The 4,617-nt window shown below is 36.7% G+C and overlaps 1 protein-coding gene across 3 annotated transcripts in view; it reads left to right on the forward strand.

The window, feature by feature from the left end:
• The window catches only part of osmr (oncostatin M receptor), an 8,530-nt gene extending 4,194 nt beyond the window's left edge, over positions 1 to 4,336 (forward strand). For all 3 annotated transcript variants that reach the window (XM_025053179.1, XM_025053181.1, XM_025053180.1), the window contains 7 exons: positions 992 to 1,177; positions 1,263 to 1,364; positions 2,352 to 2,519; positions 2,659 to 2,811; positions 2,976 to 3,057; positions 3,163 to 3,247; positions 3,326 to 4,336. In XM_025053179.1, the coding sequence (XP_024908947.1) occupies positions 992 to 1,177; positions 1,263 to 1,364; positions 2,352 to 2,519; positions 2,659 to 2,811; positions 2,976 to 3,057; positions 3,163 to 3,247; positions 3,326 to 3,745 (1,196 nt within the window). In that variant the 3' untranslated portion in view covers positions 3,746 to 4,336. The remainder of the gene's footprint in view (positions 1 to 991; positions 1,178 to 1,262; positions 1,365 to 2,351; positions 2,520 to 2,658; positions 2,812 to 2,975; positions 3,058 to 3,162; positions 3,248 to 3,325) is intronic.
• Positions 4,337 to 4,617: the final 281 nt, after the last annotated feature.

Genomic DNA, 4,617 nt, shown 5'->3' on the forward strand with positions numbered 1-4,617 from the left:
TTCGCTGTGAACTGCTGTGAACGAATCATTCTCTGTGAACTAATCTTTTGCTGTGAACGAATCATTCTCTGTGAACTAATCTTTTGCTGTGAACTAATCATTAGCTAAGAAAGCTAAGAAATAAAAACACACCACAATATGAAGATGAATGAGAGCAAAAACGACCCGAGCTCTTTCACGTGACAAATGAAACGAATCTGCGAGAACGAGGCGAAAGATTAGTTCACAGAGAATGATCCGTTCAAAGTGATTAGTTCACAGCAAAAGCTTAGTTCGTGACCTACCCCATATTTATTAGTGTGTCAAATGGTGGTTATTTAAACACAGGCGTGCTGTAACCGCAAAAACGTTAGATTATAATCTAACGTTATCGATCTACGGTTGCGTAAACGGCTCCACAACGCAAAAAAAAAAAACTTTTAAAACCGTAAATTTTACCGCGCACAGACCAATATTCTATGAACCAATGGCAAAATAAAATCACATTTATATTTCACGTTCGTTCAAACACAGTCGTTAAAACAGAGTTGTTGTCTTACCTTTACATGTTAGCTTCGAAGCTATTAGCCATCGCTACAATTACCGCTGAATTCACTGAACAATTTCACCTCCCAATTGTCAGTTTTTCCAACCCAGTTTTTCCAACCCAATTGTCAGTTTTTCCAACAGATTTGATTGGCCAGAGGTGAATTATTCCCTTTATATCTGTACTTACGTACATACATACTGTATATAAAGGTCATTAAATAATAAAGGGAACCTATTATTTATTCCTTGTGATTCCCTATATATGCATATAGTAGTAATTAGAAATTAATATGATATTCATTATATATATATATATATATTTATATATATATGTATATATATTTATATATATACATATATATGTATATATATATATACCTACATATATACAAACAAATATATACAATACAAACACATATATAAAAACATATTTACATGTTTGTATTTCTGTGTTTCTGTTAAGAAAAAATACCAAAGAAGATGCAGTTGAGCAGCAGCACAGCCGGTGGTTTTAATCTGTCCTGGACTGACTATGGCAATGCTACTTGTGGCTATACAGTGGAGTGGTACATTATGGGAGATACACCACCATCTCTATTACAGTGGAAGAAAATTCCTGAGGGTTACAATGCATTACAATTACCTGCTGGTAGATTTTCCTTTTAAATATCAAAATACTTGTTTGAATTTCTAGAAGCTAATAGAATAATTTGTCAATAATGGCTGTGTTCCAGATAATTTCAGAGCAGGCTGTCGCTACACATTTAATATCTATGGATGCACAGAGAATGGATACAAACTTCTGGAGATACAGACTGGATATTCCCAGGAGACTGGTATGTGTTAATACTGGTACTGTGAATAAGTACATTGGTACATGTGTCCACACAGTGTTTCGAGACAACTGTATTTTAATTAATGTGGTGTGAAATGTTTGAGGTCTTAGCATATTTCTTCTTAGATAAAAACATTTCAAAAGGTAAGGAAATAGAACGTTGGCTACAGGATGTCTTCATCTGTGAAACATATCAAGACATCCGCCTTATGTAATCTCTGTATGTGAGATACAGACAGGAAATGGTAAGATGTGTCTACTGATAAGTGCCAGCAAAGAACATGATGAAAATCTTAAAAGGATAATGTGCAGGGCCATTAGTTAAATGTCCATAAATACATGAACCCAAAATGAATGTATTTACACACACAGATAAGGAACAAGCTCATTTGGTGTTAAAATCCACTTTTCCATAAATAAAATCCAGAAGTGCACATTATTGTTTTGTGGCAAAAACTAACTTACTGTATTTTCCAGAGTATAAGTCGCACCAGCCAGCTAGGGTTATCTTCCATGGCTGTCAGTGTGAAAACAACAAACATTCTAATATATAAGTTGCACCTTAGTATAAATCGCAAACCCCTAAATGGGTAATTTAGATTTACCCCATGAAAACTTTTATATCTTTAACAAGAAATAAAAATACGATTTCTTATATGTATATATATATTAAATTATATGTATATGTGATGTACATCCACATGGTAGCGTGGCCACGCGTTCTAAGGCACTGGATTAAGTCTCCAGTCGCTTCAGGGGTGTGGGTTCGAATCCCATCAGTGCAAATACTTTTCCTTCATCACTTAAAGATGTTACTGCGGTGATGCGACTTTTCCAGTGCTTTACAAACATTAAATGGCAGTGGTGTCTTGGTGATGAGTTAAGTGCAGAGGTCACATTTTGTTGTGTGCTATGTCACAATGACAAATAGTTCACTTTCACTTCATATGTTTATAAATACTTTGTTTTTCTTCAAATCTTTTTCCAGTAATGGTTCCACGTCCTCGTCTGGTTGAGCCCATTCAAAAGACTTCCTCGTCTGTGACTCTGCATTGGCATTACAATGAAGATGATGACTCTAATCCGGCGTTCATCATTGGTTACCTGGTGAAAGTAGAGGACATGGGACCTAACACACAGCCAGGTTTTAGAAAAGGTTGGAAAACACTGGTATAAAAGACAGTACAGTTCAGAAAGGCCACTCAGTAACTGACTATATTCTACTAAACACATCAAATCCCTAGTTGGATTGGTGCTAACAACAAAGTCTCGAGCCCTAACACTTATGTTTACAGCAGTCCTCAACGTGACAGTGGCAGACCCACTGAGAAAGTTTGTGACTATAGAAGGTTTGAAGCAGAACCATGACTACAATTTCACTGTGAGTGCTCTCACCAAGAAAGGGAGTGGACCGGCAGTCAGCATCACCATCAGAACCAGAATCAACTGTGAGCCCTATAACATGTACTTCACCATCACTAGATTCCACATTGTCATTTATTTTTGTTTTAATTTTTTACTTTATATTGGTTCTAAACTCAGTCAACATGTATTCATATACACTCACATGAATGTTATTTGTGTAAAAACCTGATGTTGTTTCCTCTGTCAGATTCCACTCTGTGGGTCGGATCACTGATCTTTATCTTGTCACTGCTGGGATGCACCGTTTTGCTATGTTCTCAAAGAAAACTGTGAGGAAACCTCTAAATCTTCATCTTTAACATTTAACCCAGCAGAACCTTATTCTTATTTCTACTCTATTTCTGTATTATTATTATTAATTGTGTCATTTCCAGGCTGAAGAGAAAAGTGACAGAGCTATTTGTTTATCCTGCTGGCATGAACATCAGAACAGTGGAGCTACAGAGATTCCTAGAACAGGTAAAGACCAACTATTTTAGGCAGCATGCTTCAGTGTGTACATTCATGAATACTCCCTGCCTCTGCTTGACCGCACAGACTGGTGAGATGGTGCAGCCCCACAGGACAGAAGACTGTGTCAGCTGCGAGATCCATATCGTAAAATTCCTCCCTCATGTTAATAAAACACCATCAACGCTACAATTTCCAGTCGCCGCGACCACACCCTTTCCTGCGTCTCTGTCCTTGACTTCACCTTTACTGTCATCACTGACACCTTCCTGTATGCCAGTCCAAGACTACAGCCCACAGTTGGTTACGCTGATCGAGAAAGATCCTGCCCTTCAACAAGTTAACGACATAACAAACATGATCTACTTCCATTCCATGATGGATGATTTCCCTGAGGCAGAGGGAGACGCGATGTCCGGTAAAGTCAAACTGAACTTTGGACCTTCTGACTGCCAACAGGAATCGTGTATTGTGACATATGGTTATATCTCCAATGAAATGTTGTGAGAAAAAAAAAACTTAAAATGTCTATCTGAACATTTGTGCACGGCTTTAATAAGGTCTGCGTGTTACACATGATTAATTCAAATTAAATGATATTAATTAACAAATATATATATATATATATACTTGTATTTTTCCTATATTGTGAAAGACCAGTGCTCAGTGGTGTATCATCAAAGCCTTCTCTGCTGGACCAAACAGTACCAGAATCAATGACTTATTTTTCAATATATTTACCATGAACATTTATAAAATAATTATAGTCGTTGTTCTTTCTTATTCTTGGTTGCACTGCTTCCTGTTTTTTTTATCCAATCATATTTCATTATCTGTTGCGAGGGTAAAAGAAATCCACCCTAAAGCCTTCAGAAGCAGCATGCTAGGAGTGAAATTGCAACATGAAGCAATCATCAAAAACAATCATATCAGTCCCTTTGAGTGGGGAATCGGTGTTAATAAATTGGCAGGTCATCTGGGTAACTCCCCTGTTTGGATTTAGTTCTGTTTTTATGATCTAATTGTCTGTGTTTTTGCTCCCTTTGTTTTTATGTGTGTTCTCGGATTTTGGATATTCTATTAAAGACATTCTTTGGACAAATGTTTCTGCTCTGTGAGTCTTAAGACTCCATGCGACGACAAAATAATTCTTAAAAAAAAAAACCTCTTTTACTGCAAATACAGTAACGTCTTCAGTTGTAATATTGTAAAAGACTGAGGGAGTGGTCCACTTGGCTCTGTCCTCACATATTTGAGGACTCCATTTTCAAAAATGGAAAATCTGCAAAGGAGGAATCTGAAGGAACTTTCTTTTTATAATTTTGAGAAACAGTATGTTCATTTTAAGTTGTACAAAGTACTGTACGCTGTCGACAAGA

The sequence above is a fragment of the Cynoglossus semilaevis genome, chromosome Z, assembly GCF_000523025.1.
Source record: "Cynoglossus semilaevis isolate Cse_v1.0 chromosome Z, Cse_v1.0, whole genome shotgun sequence".
NCBI classification, from domain to species: Eukaryota; Metazoa; Chordata; class Actinopteri; order Pleuronectiformes; family Cynoglossidae; genus Cynoglossus; species Cynoglossus semilaevis.